This window comes from Carettochelys insculpta, chromosome 11, assembly GCF_033958435.1.
Source record: "Carettochelys insculpta isolate YL-2023 chromosome 11, ASM3395843v1, whole genome shotgun sequence".
Lineage (NCBI taxonomy): Eukaryota > Metazoa > Chordata > Testudines > Carettochelyidae > Carettochelys > Carettochelys insculpta.
In genome coordinates, this window is record NC_134147.1 from 49,806,923 (window position 1) to 49,823,324 (window position 16,402).

At 60.4% G+C, this 16,402-nt stretch overlaps 1 protein-coding gene across 6 annotated transcripts in view; it reads right to left on the bottom strand.

Annotated features, from left to right (window-relative positions):
* BRPF1 (bromodomain and PHD finger containing 1) overlaps positions 1-13,850 on the bottom strand; it is a 39,840-nt gene extending 25,990 nt beyond the window's left edge. For 3 of the 6 annotated variants that reach the window (XM_075005011.1, XM_075005008.1, XM_075005006.1), the window contains exons 1-7: positions 13,723-13,850; positions 11,957-12,565; positions 8,405-9,364; positions 4,683-4,839; positions 2,169-2,300; positions 1,594-1,740; positions 21-333 (exon numbers count right to left, since the gene is read on the bottom strand). In XM_075005011.1, the coding sequence (XP_074861112.1) occupies positions 21-333; positions 1,594-1,740; positions 2,169-2,300; positions 4,683-4,839; positions 8,405-9,364; positions 11,957-12,555 (2,308 nt within the window). In that variant the 5' untranslated portion in view covers positions 12,556-12,565; positions 13,723-13,850. The remainder of the gene's footprint in view (positions 1-20; positions 334-1,593; positions 1,741-2,168; positions 2,301-4,682; positions 4,840-8,404; positions 9,365-11,956; positions 12,566-13,722) is intronic. The other 3 variants (XM_075005009.1, XM_075005007.1, XM_075005010.1) reach the window with 2 other exon arrangements.
* Positions 13,851-16,402: the final 2,552 nt, after the last annotated feature.

Genomic DNA, 16,402 nt, shown 5'->3' on the forward strand with positions numbered 1-16,402 from the left:
GACAGGGCGTAAGTACCCACCCTCCTCGGTGTCTCGGTGCAGCGCCTCGTCCACAGGGATGCAGTGTGGAAAGTGCATGCCTGTCTCAAAGTCAATGCCCATTTTCTCCGCTTGCCGGCGAGCCTGCCGCAGCACAGCACCCCCCTGCTCTCGCAGCCGGATGGCTGCACGATAGAAGATTGTGTCCTTGGCATTGTATTTCAAGCAGTTGCTGACAATCAGATTGAAATCTTCTTCAAAGTCATCCAAGTTCAGGTAGCGATAGGCCTCCAGGTTTTGCTTCATGGTGTAGAAATCCATTGGCTTCTTGATGTGATCTAGGTAGTCTGGGACCTGCACAGGGAGAATAGGCAAAGCTGAGACTGAAGTCACACCTCGGAACTCCCTGCTGCAAGAAAACTGTTAGTGGAATCCAGTGCCTGGTGCTTTGCCCCAGCCAGCACATCACACCCTGTAAGCACTGTTTGCTCTGTGCAAACACAGGCACCCCTGCACACTGCTGTCCTCCACCCCACACCAGTGGTTTGCTCTGGGTGTTTCATAGATGGCATTGAATTCCCAGAGGTGTGGCAACGGCTTGCCCGAACCCCCAGATGGGTTAAGGGGGTGGAGTTTCAAAGCTCCAAGGACACAGGGCTCCAAGCCCGGCAAACGAAGAACTGCAAGACCAAGACCATGGCTGCAGGCAGGCTCAGTGCAGCCCTTTCCCAGCTCTGCAGCCACTGGTGAGACTGGCCAAGGAGGGCAAAGCTCAGACTCGGGAGGTGAGAGGTTATCTAGTTAGCGGATAAGCATTAGGCTGACTGGAATTCTTACCAGGTAACCAGTTAACCAGACCCTGTCCAAGCCACAGTGGATGGCTAGCCGCACCAGACTATCCCAGCCCCAGCTGCATCAAGCAAGCTGACTGGACTCTGTCATGTTGGGGAGGCCAGTTGGGCTGTGGCACGCCAGCAGGGGAGGGATCAGGCTGGCAGACAGGAACCCAGAGCAGCCGTAAGTCCTATCCACAGTGGACAGGCTGGTCTGCAGCCCCACACACTCCTGCCCCACACACTCAGCAGGACTGCAGCCCTGGCAGGACCCCAGCTCTGGCTGCCCTAAGCCAGTCTGCCAACAGGTAGCTGACTAAATGGTGTAATTTTAAATGGTTAACCAGTTAACTGCTTTAACAGATATTTGCATCCCTAACTCAGACAGCAGCTGCTGCTGCATCCACTTGGGAGAAGGCTAAGGCCTAGCTCCTTACACATCTGTGCCTTGAGAGGGGGCTCCCAAAGGACTGGGAGGACACGTACTGAGGGTCCCACTGCAGCCTGCCCTGCCAAGCAAGGAGCCCCATTCGCCTGCCCACTCGGGGAGATGGCTGGCACAAGAAGAAGACATGAATCTCTCTGCTCGGCCGCATATAGTGCTCCATTCATAGACATGCTCAGCTCGGCTGGCAGTGGGCATCTTAGCACCGATATCCCCACTTGGTAACTGCCCCAGGCTGCCCACTAGCGGGCTGGAGAGTACCACTGGCGGCCCTGGGCCCGGGCAGACTGCACTTGAGCTCAAGCGAAGTAGAAATCTGGGGGAGGGGGTTCTTACTTCGTAGATTTCTGTTACCTCAGACAGAGGGACCGGCTCGCTGAAGATGTTGCCTGTGTCCTTCTCCTGGAGTTGCTCCAGCGTCCTGCGGAGGAGGATGAGGAAGGGGGTCAGCTGCATCTCCAGCGCTACTTGCTGGATTTTAATCTGAAACAAAAGAACAGGGCAGGATTAAGCCTTTTGCCTCCTTGACTGCTGCTATGGCCATCCAGGACAGCTTGTGCCCTCGGGACACAGCCGAGGCTCTCAGGGCAAAATCCAGACTGTACAGAGATCCACTTTATAGCTAAGGGGAGCCATTCCCCAGCTGCCATCCCAGGCCAACCTCCCTGGGCGAAAGCTTCATGCAGGGTGCTCCCACTCAGTGTGCCAATGCCAATGAAAAGCAGAGATGCAGAAACATTCCTCACCCCCCACTTAGACCTTGGGGGACAGGGCACAAATCCCCACACGGCACAGACAGAACTAGCCCCTACCTGGCCACAGGGGGAACCTGCCTCCCTTCTCCCCAGGCTCCATTCAGAAATCTTTGCAGGTGGGCCTGTGCTGTCCCCAGGTGCCCCCACACCCCTTACCGTCTCTCTCTTGAGCTTCTCCCGTTTGCGGATCAGCTCCACCAGCAGGCGTGCACGCTCTAGGTCATGGCGGAGACGCTGCCATGACTTCAGCTGCTCCTTCAGGGCCCAATTCTTATCCTCTGTCTCCCTCTGCAGGAACATCAGAGACCGTGAGAGGGAGGGGAAGCAGCTTCCCCAGTGGGCCAGCGTGCTGGCACTCTCTGCCTTGTGAATTACTCTCATTTTACATGCCCTGCCTAAATGTTCAGAACTGACTTGTGATGGGTGTGGTCTGTGATGTGCCCACATCCAGCCAGTACTGAGCACCTGTCCTTGGAAAGCCAAGCCAGCTGCGCACCCATCTGAAAGTGCAAACTCCTGATCCTTGGGTTACAAGGCTGTTCCCAACACAACTCATTGCAGCACTGCCTGCCAAGCCTGCAAGGCGGGGAAAGCTGGTGGTTCTGCAACTGCTCAGAGCTCCGTGGAAGGGCAGCAGAGTCAAGTTAATGCAACCCGGGTCAGTTCGCTACCCGGGCAGTAAAGGAATGGTGAATTTCTGTCTGCTGGGGCTGTTCTGGAGCCCGCAACACGGAGAAGGAGCAGAGTAGGGAAGGTGTCATGTGACTGGATTTTTATATTGAGTATGGAAGCCATTTTGTGTGTCCTTTGTATCTAGTGGCCCCAAACAGTGCACCAAGGGGGCTGTGTGAGGTGTCTCATGAAAGCCGAGGACGCCCTGAATCTGTGCGTGCTACTCGTGTGTCTGTGCCGTGTCTGTAGGGAAAGTTACAGATTCTAGCTCTAACTGTATTAAAAATGTTCAGAGCCAAGGGTGCACAACACAACGGGAGGCGTGGTTGGTGGGCTCTCCAGCCCGGGCACTTGACTGACACAAAAGAACACACACAGCTCAGGAATCTGAGACTGTCTCCTGGGATTCATCCAATTGCAGTTTGCCACAACCGCCCACCTGGGTCAGGTGGGGCAGGCTCTCTGGTGCCTGATGAGAAGGAGAAAGGACTTTTCTCCCCCGAGCCAAGGGAGAGCCAGGAGATGGACCTAGCAGCATCTACCTTGGACTTGATTTTATTCTTTGTTCTGGCTCCTGCTCAAAGGATCCATGTTCCAGCATGCTGACATCAGCTTGCCAGATCTACAGTTCTCTAGCAATTAAAGTTATGTACCCTGGAGTTAAATCCCTTACGGGATGGGCTTTTAGTGACTTTCAAGAATCATTATAGAACATCGCTGGCTGCATCAGTAGCTGTAATCGATGTGTGTAAAGTGTCGCTAACACCGTTCTGCTCTCTAGCCCTTTTTTTGGCTAATAACCCTTTAGATGTTTAGATTTGAAGGGTTTGGGTAAGTGTGTTGTTTTTCGGTCAGATCCAAGTATATATTGCCCAGGAACCGTGGCTGCACCCTTTGGGGCCCAGAAGAGTCTGCGTGGAGTTGGCGAAACAGGTTTATGAACTTCTCACGTAAGTTTGGGGTTGTTGGGCTGGGCTGGTGCAGCAGCTGGGAAGTTGGTGGGTTTGCTTGTGTGGCTTCAGGCTGGCCAGCGGGGCTGGCGGAGTTACTTTTGTGGCGGGTTGGATTTGCCTGAATGAGAAGGAAATCCCAACTGGGGCTGTAAGTGGCCAGGTTTTAAGCCAAGTTATCCTGGATTGATTTCTCTAGCTGTTCCCAGAAACCCTGTCCTATTACAGAAGACCTCTGCCTCAGCCCACCACTTGGGGTACCTGAGAAGAGAGGAAGAGTTCACTCATGAGCCAGCAAGCTCTCAGGTGGTAAGCAGAGAGCAGAAATCCCCGCTCCTTTCCAGAACTCAGAGGCACCCCAGGAGTGACAGGCTGATGCAGAGGATGGGAAACAAGCAGGCCCCAGAGGCAGAACTCTTATAGAAATCCCAGCCGCTGGAATGTGGGGTGGGGCACCATTCTCCTGGGTTACTGCCCTGGACACCACCAGTGAGCACCCCCACGCTCATATCTGGCCTCTGCCTAGTAGCTCTCCAAGAGGTGTTTTAATTTAAAAAAAAATTAATTGGAGATACGCATTTCCTAGAACTGGAAGGGACCTTGGGAGGTCATCTAGTCCAGTCCCCTGCCCTCTTGGCAGGACCAAGCACCATCCCTGACATCTATTTGCCCCAGTCCCTAAATAGCCTCCTCAAGGACTGAACTCACAGCCCTGGGTTTAGCAGGCCAATGAGCAAACCACTGAGCTACCCCTCCCCCATGGTGTTCTAAACCATGTCAGCTTTAGATGGGCAGGAGAGACAAAGCCAGCTAGACACACACCTCTGTGAATCCCTCCCCACAGCGAGCCCAGGAAGGTCAGTGCCTCTGAAGACGAGAGAGGAAAGGGGAAGCAGCAGTGGCAGGGCGCTGGGCTCCCCCTTCCTCCCAGACACTTCGGCCCATTCTCTGGCACGGCATCACATGCAGCATATGCTTCAGCCCCAAGGCCTGGGGCGGCACACAGCAGTTCCGGGTAAGCCTCAGAGCCCAGCCAATCAGCCCCTACCTGGTCACAGTTCCTTTGTGACTGCAAGTGTGTCTGGAGCCGGCGCAGCAGAGGCACCCCGTTGCGGGACTGTCTCTTCAGCGTCCAGTAGCTGTGAAGTCTCTGCATGAACTGGCTCTTCCTCTGGATGGTTAAACGGTTAGTGATCTTACTGAGCCTGCAGGAGGGACGGGGGAAGAACAGCCAGAGGCAGCCACGTGAGCCCTGCCCTGCAAGGGGGCCCCAACTTAGCGGCTTTGCTGTAACTGGGGAGGTGCCTGCAAGGCAGCAGGCCAGCCGAGAAGGGTACCAGACAAGCAGACTCTCCTCTGGAGGCCTGTGCAGTGTGACATGCGGAGGGCTAGCGATGGCCCTGCCTACTGCAGACCATTCTGGCAGGTGGGGCTGGGAATCCCACCCAGGGGTGTCACAAAGACGATGGGCCTTCCTGGGGCTCAGTGACAATTACAGTCATTCTTTACCTTGCAATAGTGCCCACAGCCCTCAGTCTGGGGACTGAACACACACACAAGCAGGGAGTCAAAGGGGAGGAAAGGGGTCTCACAGCCCGAGGCCCAGCTGCACAACGGAGCCCTGCCACAGGGTTTCTTTTGCCAGTCACCAGCCCCAGGGCCCTGATCCTGCAGGGCTCACTCTAAGGGGCATTTTCAGGAGGGTTGTGCAGATAGAGGGCAACAGCCATGTGACCTGGGAGACCAACCAACCAGCCAGAGGGGACAGAGAAAACTCTTAGTTCAGCAGTTCTCAAGTGCAAGGTCCCTGAGGAATCTGCCAGACACCCAGCAGATTCGCCTCAGCCTAGCACACGTTCCCAGTGCTCAGCTGGGAGGTAGCAGGAGCCAGCAGGAGCCAGGCGTGTAGGAAATCCAGCACAGCACCACCCTGAAGAGCTCACAGTCTAACGAGAACAGCTATGTCCAGGGTGGGGGAAGGGATCTATACCACCAGCTGCGAGACCCAGGTAGTGGCACCAAGCAGCGTGCTAGCTCGTCACTTTTGGGAGGTGTGGGGAGGGGCTAAATGCCTAGAGAGGGGTTGGCATGGCCGAAAGCCAAGGTGGAGAGACTGGGGAGGGAGGGTTGACACAACCAGACAATCTGCACCGTCCAGGTCTCTAACACCCAGAGTCCCCGCTCTGGTCACTCCGGCAGCTCCACAGCCGAAGCCTCTGGAAGCTGGGTGGGCAAAGAGTGGAAGGACCCTGTAATGACACACAGTGCAGATGGGAGTCGTGTCACACACTTGGTCACACACACAGGCCACACTGAACTAGCCAGCACTTTCACCAGCTGATTTCAGAAAGAGGAAGCCTCCATCACTGCTGCGTGTGCTCCCCTAGCTCAGTGAGAGCAGCAATCTCTCAGGCAGCCTGGCAGGGAGGCAGAGGAGCTGAAGCACCAAAAGAAGACACAGTGGGTCCAAAACCAACCAGGAAAAGGGCAGAGGACCAGCCTCACCAGCTAAAGTCCACAACCTAAAGTCACCAAACAGCTCCACAGGACAGACCTCCCCGCACAACACACCTCCAGGAACCAAATTCCCCAGCTTCTGCCTACCCACCCCCAGCGCACGTCCTCGGAGAGCTACCCTAGCCTGAGAGAGGGCTGGAGCCAGTGAGCCCCAGGGCGCATCGCAAGGAGAACATGGACTCCAGGAGTCTTTATTACTGTCAGGCATCCAACGTGCTCGTATTTCACAGGGTCACTGTCAAGGCCCTGCTTCACTTCTGCTCCCCACCTCACAACACAACAAAGAAGTGTTTAATCAAACTGAGGGTGGCACACTCACCCCCAACAAGAGAGGAGCCTTTTGTCACACAACGCTTAGCTAACCACTGGAACGCACTGGCACACAATGTCACTAAGGCCCGGAACTGCAGGGATTAAGCCAATTTCTGTCTACCGGGGGAGCACCGTAGGGTCGGCTGTGGGGACCAGATCCTCCGTAGTGTGAGGTTCTTATGCCTCTCCCAAAGCCTCTGGGGCTGGCCGCTGTCAGGGACAGGAGATGGGACTAGAAAGACCCTGAGTCTGAGCCAGTCTGGCAACGACAACGTCTGTGCAAAGCCCAACGGCTTTGCTGGTGAGCGGCCCTTCTTCCCCTCTCAGGTAGCTGTCTCCAGCAGGACGGGGGATGCCAAGAGCAGATGAGAAACACCAGGAGGACACCCTGGTGGTCTTGGCTAACCCCATAGGTCAACTGAGTACAAGCAAGGGCCAAACGATTTCTTAGCTCTCACAACGGTTCACTGTGTGTCAGAGGAGGGTAGGTGCCTCTCCAGGCCGGCAGGGTTGGCAACCAGCAGCAAGCAGCAAGAAAGTGCTCTTCTTCGCACTCTCCGGGCCAGCAGCTAGCACCAAGGCCTTCCTCAGCAGGATGGTCCTGGCCCTAAAGAGCTGATAGAGCAACAGGGCCAGGCAAAGAAATATAAACCAAGGCAGAGAAATTAACAGTACCTACTTTCCTCTACAGTGCTTTGTCCCAAGGTCCCTGAGATTAAGTTGAGAGGAAAGGAGCCCTGGAAATGCTGCTGCTTCCTGACCCCTCCAGCGAGATCACTCTGTCATCAGACTAACAGCAGGACCCCCCTTGTCCTGGTGGCCCCAGCCATACTCAGGAGGTGGTGCAGAGGAGAAGATCTCAACACTTATGAAACTGGCTGCAAACTGCACAGACACCAAACTCCCCAAACAAGGATCAAAATAAACCAGAGCTTGAAGGAACTAAAGAGAGGACAGCGCAGACTGTCTGGACAAGGGGCCGTGCACCAGCAGGGGCGCAGGACCGCGAGGCCAGGGGCCAAGGACCCAGGGGAAGTGTTGTCTGGTCAGAGGAGGGCACCAGGGGCCATGTGGACATGGGGCCGTACCCCAGCAGGGGTGCAGCACCACGAGGGCAGGGGCCATCTGGACGGGGTGCTGTACCCCAGCAGGGGTGCAGGACCCAGGGGAAGGTGCTGTCTGGTCAGAGGAGGGCACAGGGGCCATGTGGCTGGGGGGACCGTACCCCAGCAGGGGTGCAGGACCCAGGGGAAGGCGCTGTCTGGTCAGAGGAGGGCACCAGGGCCATGTGGACGGGGGGGCCGTACCCCAGCAGGGGCGCAGGACCCAGGGGAAGGTGCTGTGGGGTCAGAGGAGGGCACAGGAGCCATGGGGCCAGGGGGCCATACCCCAGCAGGGGCGCAGGACCCAGGTGAAGGTGCTGTCTGGTCAGAGGAGGGCACAGGGGTCATGTGGCTGGGGGGCTGTACCCCAGCAGGGGCACAGGACCCAGGGGAAGGTGCTGTCCGATCAGAGGAGGGCACAGGGGCCATGTGGCTGGGAGGGCTGTACCCCAGCAGGGGTGCAGGACCCAGGGGAAGGTGCTGTCTGGTCAGACGAGGGCACAGGGGCCATGTGGCTGGAGGGCTGTACCCCAGCAGGGGCGCAGGACTCAGGGGAAGGTGCTGTGGGGTCAGACGAGGGCACCGGGGCCACGTGGCTTGGGGGCTGTACCCCAGCAGGGGTGCAGGACTCAGGGGAAGGTGCTGTGGGGTCAGACGAGGGCACCGGGGCCATGGGGACAGCGGGCCGTACCCCAGCAGGGGCGCAGAACCCAGGGGATGGCGCTGTCTGGTCAGAGGAGGGCACCAGGGGCCATGTGGCCGGGGGGCTGTACCCCAGCAGGGGCGCAGGACTCAGGGGAAGGTGCTGTCTGGTCAGGGGCGGGCACCGGGGCCATACCTGTGCGGTGGGATGCAGGGCACTGATACCACAGGTGCTGCTGCTCGCTTCTCTGCCAAGATCTTCCTTGCCTTCTTCATTTTGATTCTGGATTTGGCCTTTGCCTTCTTCACCTTCTCTGAGCTCCAGCCTTTGCCCTCCTCCTCTTCCTCCTCCTCCTCCTCCTCTCCTTCGCTGTGGGAGAGGGCCGGGAGCCTGCGCACAGAGCCGGGCGGTGTGTGGATGTCACAGTAGGCAGTTTTGCGCACGCTGAAGGAGGTGCCGTTGGCACCCGTCTCCCGGACGGGCTCCATTTTCATGTAGAGCCCAGCCTGCTGGGCACAGGTCACATGGAAAGCTGTGTAGCAGTTGGCCTTGTGGCACTGGACGCAAGCGCCAGAGCCACGCTGCTTGCAGATGTAGCAGGTCAGCTTCCAGCGTGCAGGCGGTATGTGTTCAATGCTGTCTATGGGCTCCAGGAACACGGTGTTGGCAAAGCAAACCTCTGGGATCCACAGGGCACACACCACGTGGGCCCAGCGCCCGTCATCAGTCTGCTTGAAAGCACCACCCTTGTTTGGGCACAGAGCACAGTCCACTGCCCTGGAGGGGGACTGGAGACACCTTCTGCAGAGCCACTGGCCCTCAGGGATGTAGGGCACCCCGTAGCACTCCTGGTGCACGGCCAGGTTGCACATGTCACAGAAGAGGATGACGTTGCTGTTCTGACACTCTCCGTCATTGCAGATGCAGCAGACTGCATCCTCATCAACCAGAGCATTGGGGTCCCCCTTGTTGTGACTCTCAAAGTAGGACTCCTTCTCCAGCCGGTCCATCAAGTACTCAAAGATCTCCTGGGGAACAGGACTCACGCCCTCTGTCTTTCGCCGATCATTCATTATGTCCAGCCAGATATAATCTTCCTCGTCCATGTCATACTCCACTTCCTCATCCAGCTCCTCTGCTGACTTTTCAATATACCTGAGAGGAACAAAGAGAGGGAAGGAGTGACTGGCACGGACCAAGAGCAGGTGCACCTAACCCCCCAACGGGACGAGAGCAGGAGACATTACCACCATGGTCACAAAGCAGCACTAAGCAAGAAAGAAAAGGGAATGGAAGGAAACCACTGAAATGCATGATGCTGTCACAGGCTCTTTGTCACAGTTGCTGAGCCAAACTGCAGTCGTACACTGACGCAGCTGAAACAACACAGCAAGGATACTGCTCCTGCCTGGCAGCTGATGAAGCCTGGCGTGCTCACGAAGGCAAGGCAACCAAACAGAACATGGTGCCAGCCTCAGGCAAGCTCCCATGTGCTCCAGGGCCACTGGCTCGCACGGTGCTGAACTCAGCAGTGAACTGGCCCTTCTGCTGCCTGGAGCACGACAACCAAGAAGGCATGGAGCGCAGTCTGGGTTTGGCACAAGAAGGGACCAAACCGTCTCTCACCTCCCAACTAGGAGACTTGTTTTTGGAGGAAGGGTTGAACTTCTGATTTCCCGTTTCAGCACCTAATGGCAGCACTGATCTCCCTTACGGTCACCTGCGCCCAACCAGCCACCCATCACCTGGCTCGGCTAGCAGATCTCTGCTACAGGAATCAGAAATGTAATAACACCAGCTTCACACTGCACAGACAGAACCGCACAGTTCAGCAACATGGTTCCCATTGGTTTGCAGCCAAGTGGGGTACATCAGCTGTTCTCAGCTGCCCGATCAAGTCCCACTTGTCTTCCCACACAGAAGAGGAGACGCCTGCTGCAACACCCTGGCACCCGACATTCACCACTGTCACGTACATGGGTTGCATCAAGCACATGATATGAGGTGTCCTGCTACAAGTCTTGATCCGTTACACACCTCTGTCTCGCCGGATTGTATATGCGGTTGGCAAATGTGACGCTATGAAGTCTGGCTCGGTTGGTATTACTGAAGCACGCCGCGAGACTGAAAATCCCCACAAGTAGCCTTTCAGGTACAGGCTGAACCTCTCTAATCTGGCACACTCTTGTGCGGCAACATCTGTAATCTGGCATGATTTGAGTTAGCCGAACGACCACTTCTCGTGGGAGTAGCCAAATTCCCTGTGGTCCCATAAAGTTTCTTTCCAGCCACCAGCCCTGGCTCTCAGTGTTCTGTGCTGTTATTTAGCTGTCATTTACCCCCAGCTGTCTTCCAGGAGCCCCATAAGCAGCACAAGTGCTGGTAACACGCTCAGCAACATTGACCTCCCATGGTCTGGCAAATTCTCACATGTGGCACCAGTCAGGTCCCCAGGGTGCAGGATTAGAGAGGTTCAACCTGTACAACAGTCAAAAGCCTGAACTAGGTGCCTCTCACCCAGCCGGAAGGCAACCACAGCCAAGCCCCAGAGCACCACTAGTGTGGTCTGGGTGGCCTGCCAGAGGTCACCCACCACACCCCAGCCCTAGATAGCCCCTTGCCACAGTCAGAGCAGCATGGATAGCTGGGGAAGCCCTGATTCCTCCCCTCTCACCATGGTCCAAGTGGCCCAGACCCCCAACCCATGTCACCGGAGCAGCTTGGCCCTGGAACATCCCTGCCGTGACCTGGCTCCAAGCCCCTCCTCACACTCCTGCATCCCACCCTCTGCCCCAGCCCCACCCCAGAGCCTGCAACCCAGCCAGAGACCTTGTACCTCAACCCTTTGTTCCAGTCCTCAGCCCCTTGTCCCCAAGCCCATCCCAGAGCCCACATTCCCAGACAAAGCCCTCTTGCTCCTGCACCCCAAGCCTCCGTCCCAGCCCTGCACTTACTCCCACACTCAGAACCTCCTGGCCACCACTTCAGTACTGGTGAACATAACAAAATCCATTCTGCTCAGGGGTGGGAAAATGAGAGGTAACCTGCTCCTGGCATAAAGGGAACCCAGGATGTTGGGTCTGGCAGGGTCAGTGGTATCCCAGTTCCAAGTGACACCCTGAGGGGAACACATCACACTTGTGTTTCAGACAAACACATCCATTCTGCAGCCAGTTCGCAGAGCAGAACAGTGGAAGACACAGCCTTCCTCTGCACTGCAATACACACCTGGGACAACTGACCTGGGCTGTGGGCCAGTACAACTGCAGCACAGACCTTTTGGCTTGGGCAGGAGACAGGGCTCTGAGACCTGCAGGAGGGAGAGTTCCAGAGCCTGGCTCTGATTCAGGCCTGAGGGTCTGCACTGCCATTTGCTAGCCCACAATCCACGTCAGCTGACATGGCCCAGTTGGGTGTTTTTCTGAAGTGCAGACGTACCCACAGGGACCTGTCAACAGGCTGTTCCTCCACTGCAAGGGGACTCAGTGCAAGCAGAAAGGATTTGATAATCAGACAAACAGTGAGAAAATGAGACTCCAGCTTACAGACCCCGGACCAGGGCTAATAGGTCACAATGAAGAAGACCAAAAGAAAAAGTCCCTGGAGCCTGAGCATGATCTATAGAATTCACTGCAGTGAGGCACCAGAGAGGCCCATGGCAGGAACAATGTTCTAACAGATACCTGTCCCTGCCCCTTAGCTGAAACCTAGCAAGGAGTCTCCCTTTGCCCGAAGCGCAGGCGGTACCTGTAGTAAGAAGTGGGGCGAGGGGGTGCATCAGGGGTGTCCTGCTCCAGCTCCCGGTACACAACCTCCGGGAGCTTGGGAGTGGTGCCCGCAGAGGCGTTGTGGTGATGGTGATGGCTGGAGTCCTTGCGCTTCTCCTTACTCTTGTGCTTGCCAGCTTTAGGGGCGGCCGCGGGGGTCTCTGAGCTCTCCTTGCTGCTCCCATTCTCTGGTACCTCCTCGGGAGCCTCCTCGTTCTCTGACACCACATCCAGGTTGTCAAAGATGCTGATGCGATGCACGCGCCCGTGCAGGTCCACTTCCACCATGCGCTGGGCCTGGGCGTACGTCATCACTTCACGGCCTGGTGACTGGGAGGTCTCCGAGGGGCTGGGTGACTGCTTGTTGGCGGCACGGGCCTGGCGCCCCTTCTTCTTGTGTTTGCGGATGGGGGTGTGCTGGGGCAGAGGAGGGTTGTCATGGTCATAGTGGTAAAGATGGTACTCGATGCCACTATAGCTCTTGTAGATCTTGCGGCAAGTGCCCACAGGGCACTCATACGGGGGCTTTGTCGCCCGGAGATTATGGCAGAACGTCTTCACATCAAAGTCCACCCCCATGGCGTCACCTCTGCAAGGAAGGGGAGGGAGACAGGCATAGGGTGCTGGTATGGGCTCCCCCCAGTCCGCCCATCTGTGCTCCAACTCCCTGGGCCCATCCATCCAGTGCCCCAGAGCTGCACAACCCCTGGGCTCATGCTCTCACCTACCGACCGACCCCACTACATCTAGCCCCAGCGTACTCTCACCTCCCTGGGCCCTCCTCGACCCCCACAGCTCGAACCTGGCTCCCACAGCTTGTCCTCCTGGAGCCCCAACCTCAGGCTGGTCCCCCCCCACCCCTGCCCTGGGCTCAACCACACCCTGGTCCCCCCCTCCCCCAGGCTCAACCCCACCCCGGGCTTGCCTGTACCCCAGTTCCCCCCTCCCCAGGCTCACCCGTACCCCAGTTCCCCCTCCCCCCGAGTTCAACCCCACCCCAGGCTTGCCCGTACCCCAGTTTCCCCCCCCCGGGCTCAACCCCACCCCAGGCTTGCCCGTACCCCAGTTTCCCCCCCCCGGGCTCAACCCCACCCCGGGCTTGCCTGTACCCCAGTTCCCCCCTCCCCGAGCTCGCCCCGTACCCCGGCTCCCCCCCCGGCCCCGGGCTCGCCCCATACCCCGGTTCCCGCCCCCGAGCTCGCCCCGTACCCCGGCTCCCCCCCAGCCCCGGGCTCGCCCCGTACCCCGGTTCCCACCCCCGAGCTCGCCCCGTACCCCGGCTCCCGCCCCCCCGGCTCTTCCCGTACCCCGGCTCCCCCCCCACCCCCCCGGCTAGTCCCGTCCCGTCCCGTACCCCGGCTCCCCCCCCCCGCCCCCGAGCTCGCCCCGTACCCCGGCTCCCGCCCCCGCCCCCGAGCTCGCCCCGTACCCCGGCTGCCCCCCCGCCCCCGGGCTCGCCCCGTACCCCGGCTCTCCCCCCTGCCCCCGCGCTCGCCCCGTACCCCGGCTGCCCCCCCGCCCCCGCGCTCGCCCCGTACCCCGGCTGCCCCCCCGCCCCCGGGCTCGCCCCCCTGCCCCCGGGCTCGTCCCGTACCCCGGCTCTCCCCCCTGCCCCCGGGCTCGCCCCGTACCCCGGCTCCCGCCCCCCCGGCTCTTCCCGTACCCCGGCTCTCCCCCCTGCCCCCGGGCTCGCCCCGTACCCCGGCTGCCCCCCCGCCCCCGGGCTCGCCCCGGCCCGGGACGCACCAGTCGCCAGGAGGCCGCGCTCAGCGGCGGCGCCGGGGAGCTGCGGGCGGGGGCGGGGGCGCGGCCATGGCGGCGGGGCCCGGCCCGGCCCGGCCCGGAACAATGGAGACTCCGGCGGCTGCTGGCGCGGGGCCGCCCCGCTGGGTAAAGTGCCGCGCGCCCTTAGCAACCGCACTTTCGCCACGGCCGGGCCGGGCCGGGCCGGGCAGCACAGGGACCGGGGCCGGAGCCGGAGCCGGGGCCGATCCGAGCAGGGCAGGGCGAGGCGCGACCCTCGAGCGCCCCCGGGACCGGGTCGGGCCGGACCGGACCGGCCAGCGAAGGGCGAATCTGCGGACGGGAATCAATGGCACCTCCTGCCCAGCCAATGAGCGCGAGCGGCGCCGGACGCCTGGGTTCACTCCGCGCTCGGCAGGCTCCGGACACGGCTGGGGGCGAGGGGGGGTGCGCGGCGGTGCGGGGGGGTTGGGCTGTGCGGAGGGGCGGGATGGGGGTTGGGAGGTGGGGGCAGGATGGGGGAGGGATGTGGTTGATGGGGGCAGGATGGGGGTTGGGCTGTGCGGAGGGGCGGGATGGGGGCTGGGCTGTGGGAGGTGGGGGCGGGATGGGGCTGGGCTGTGGTTGATGGGGGCAGGATGGGGGTTGGGCTGTGCGGAGGGGCGGGATGGGGGCTGGGCTGTGGTTGATGGGGGCGGGATGGGGGAGGGATGTGGTTGATGGGGGCGGGATGGGGCTGGGTTGTGGGAGGTGGGGGCGGGATGGGGGAGGGATGTGGTGGATGGGGGTTGGGCTGTGGGAGGTGGGGGCAGGATGGGGGAGGGATGTGGTTGATGGGGGCAGGATGGGGGAGGGATGTGGTTGATGGGGGCAGGATGGGGGTTGGGCTGTGGGAGGTGGGGGCGGGATGGGGGAGGGATGTGGTGGATGGGGGTTGGGCTGTGGGAGGTGGGGGCAGGATGGGGGAGGGATGTGGTTGATGGGGGCAGGATGGGGGTTGGGCTGTGGGAGGTGGGGGCGGGATGGGGGAGGGATGTGGTGGATGGGGGTTGGGCTGTGGGAGGTGGGGGCGGGATGGGGGAGGGATGTGGTGGATGGGGGTTGGGCTGTGGGAGGTGGGGGCAGGATGGGGGAGGGATGTGGTGGATGGGGGCAGGATGGGGGTTGGGCTGTGGGAGGTGGGGGCGGGATGGGGGAGGGATGTGGTGGATGGGGGTTGGGCTGTGGGAGGTGGGGGCAGGATGGGGGAGGGATGTGGTTGATGGGGGCAGGATGGGGCTTGGGCTGTGGGAGGTGGGGGCAGGAAGAGGTGGGCTGTGGTTGATGGGGGCAGGATGGGGGTTGGGCTGTGGGAGGTGGGGGCGGGATGGGGGAGGGCTGTGGGAGGTGGGGGCGGGATGGGGGTTGGGCTGTGGGAGGTGGGGGCGGGATGGGGGTTGGGCTGTGGGAGGTGGGGGCGGGATGGGGGAGGGATGTGGTTGATGGGGGCGGGATGGGGCTGGGTTGTGGGAGGTGGGGGCGGGATGGGGGTTGGGCTGTGGGAGGTGGGGGCAGGATGGGGGAGGGATGTGGTTGATGGGGGCAGGATGGGGGTTGGGCTGTGGGAGGTGGGGGCAGGAAGGGGTGGGCTGTGGTTGATGGGGGCAGGATGGGGGTTGGGCTGTGGGAGGTGGGGGCAGGATGGGGGAGGGATGTGGTTGATGGGGGCAGGATGGGGGTGGGCTGTGGGAGGTGGGGGCAGGAAGGGGTGGGCTGTGGTTGATGGGGGCAGGATTGTGGCGAGTTGGGGGTGTGGGCGGGAGGGGAGCCAGATTGGGGTGAGCTGGGGGTGTGGGCAGGAGGGCATGAGGGAGGGGGCTGATGTGGGGGCCTCTGTGCTGGCATTTCTGCTGAGAGGTTGTGCCATGGGGGTTGTGCTTCTGCGCTCGGCGCCTGGCTCCACTGCGGTTTAGCACTGGCCGGTTGGTGTGCTGTGCAAGATCCCTCCTGCCCGAGGCTGGGCTACAGCGAGCCGAGCCGAGCCGAGCCGAGCCAGCATGCATCTGTGCTCAGCGTGCAGCGGAGCCGTCCCCGACGGGAGGCAGTAGGACATGGCCCAGCCCCCTGGCCCCTCGGCTGGGTGGAGACTGTCTGAGCAAAGCCAGGGGCCGAGGCTCCCATTGTGGGGAGTGGGGTTTGTCGGGGCCGGGCGGGATGCGGACAGCAGGCGGGAGCAGGAAAGTGGGTTCGTGGGCTGTGAGCCCTTCCCCCCAAGAGGAATCAGGCTGCCTGCCCTGGCCCCTGTGCTAACCGGGAGCCTGAGCTACGCCGTGTCTCTGAGCTGCAATAAACCTTCTACTCGACGGGCCGGCGGAGAGTCACAGCTGGGGTGCAGGGTCGGGGGCTCCCTGACGTGTCGTCACAGTGGTGTCAAGAGTAGGACCCCCTGCACCTGCGGATCGATCACCCAGCAGTGAGTGACTGGGCGCGGTAGATTGAAGGGGGCTTGAAGAGTCAGGTGAGCTGGAGGCACAGTAGCAATTCCTGGGAGGCGTGGGGTGCTGCAGCCCCGGCAGGTGAGTTGGCACCCCGGGGAATGGGGCGCAGATGGATTTCACCTGACTCCTGAAGGCAGACGTTATGGGGCTGTGCCAGGAGAGGGGCCTGACCATGGGGAGAGCAGCCAAAGCCCAGCTGGTTGTCG